Source organism: Habropoda laboriosa, unplaced genomic scaffold (assembly GCF_001263275.1).
Source record: "Habropoda laboriosa isolate 0110345459 unplaced genomic scaffold, ASM126327v1 scaffold42, whole genome shotgun sequence".
NCBI classification, from domain to species: Eukaryota; Metazoa; Arthropoda; class Insecta; order Hymenoptera; family Apidae; genus Habropoda; species Habropoda laboriosa.
This window is the reverse complement of record NW_017100181.1, coordinates 1,322,667-1,323,893: the sequence shown is the minus strand read 5'-3', so window position 1 is coordinate 1,323,893 and position 1,227 is coordinate 1,322,667. Positions and strand designations below refer to the sequence as shown.

General features: G+C 23.1%; 1 protein-coding gene across 1 annotated transcript in view; it reads right to left on the bottom strand.

The window, feature by feature from the left end:
- The window catches only part of LOC108579039 (WD repeat-containing protein 43), a 15,951-nt gene extending 14,906 nt beyond the window's left edge, over nt 1–1,045 (bottom strand). The window contains exon 1 of the mRNA XM_017942468.1: nt 842–1,045. Coding sequence (XP_017797957.1) covers nt 842–1,036 — 195 coding nt within the window. The 5' untranslated portion in view covers nt 1,037–1,045. The remainder of the gene's footprint in view (nt 1–841) is intronic.
- Nucleotides 1,046–1,227: the final 182 nt, after the last annotated feature.

Here is a 1,227-nt window from a genome sequence, read left to right as displayed (position 1 = left end):
TATAAATGAAAGTCATTTCAATAATTATATAAAAAAAGGCTATATTGTCTTTTTAATACTTTTGTTTTACAAATACAAGATATAAGATTAAATCTTATACATATTACTAAAAATCTGATGTTAAACATTTTATTTTTGCACAATTAGCTAATAGTACTGACAAACTAATGATATAAAGTAAGTCAATAGTTACTGCTAAAAATCTAATTACAACTATGAAATAAAAGATTAAAATAAAAATACTTATAGCAAATGTTAAACAAAATTAATCATTTAACTATCTTTCTTTTAAAAAACTAGAAATCAAAACAATTATTTCAATTCAAATTATATTGCAAACAGTTATCAAAATTGCTTGTTCAATTTACTTAATTTAACATAACATAAATACAAAATTTATGTTAAACATAAGAACAGATTGTGAAAATAATAAATTCATTATTCGTTGCAATTAAAATTTAATAAATTGAGTAATGAACAAAAAATATAACCTCCAATGTGAATGTATTAAACAAGTGTGACTTAATAGTAAAGATAAGTGAAAAAAGCAAATTAATAAAATGAAATACATTTATATCTTAAAATACTATTTCCGAAGTTTAATTTTTAAAATTATTTTTGTATGAAACTTAGAAAATTATAAAACGCAAGAAAAATATAACCTTTAAAACTACACCACAAAGTATAATAAAATAATATAAATATTCATGATTGACAATATAACTTAGAAGTAGCTCTAATTAAAAAGACATTTTATTGTATTGTAATACATAAAACAGATTTATAGAAAGATAAAATAAAATATTTATTTGAATATAAAGTAAAAGAGCACATGGCTCACCGATGTATGTGTTGATTGAGAACTGACGTAAAGCCATGTCAAAACACAACATGGAGAAGAAAGGTGAAAATTAGAAACATATTCTTGTTTCAAACGACCAGTGCCAGTGTCCCAAATTTTCAACTTTCCATCATTTCCACAATAAGCAAAATATTCACCATCAGAAGAGAAAGCGTAATTAGCGGTAGTCGCCATTTTTGAACTATTCGTAATTCGAAATGAAGTGAACTGCAATAGTCTCTTTCAAAATGAATAACTTCAATTCATATCTAAAAGCGTGTATTTTTTAAAATACTCCACATATTATGTGTTTAAAAAGTGTATTATTGAATTTGTGTGGCATTGGCATGATCACGTAAGTAGAATTATTTATTAATTTATTATAA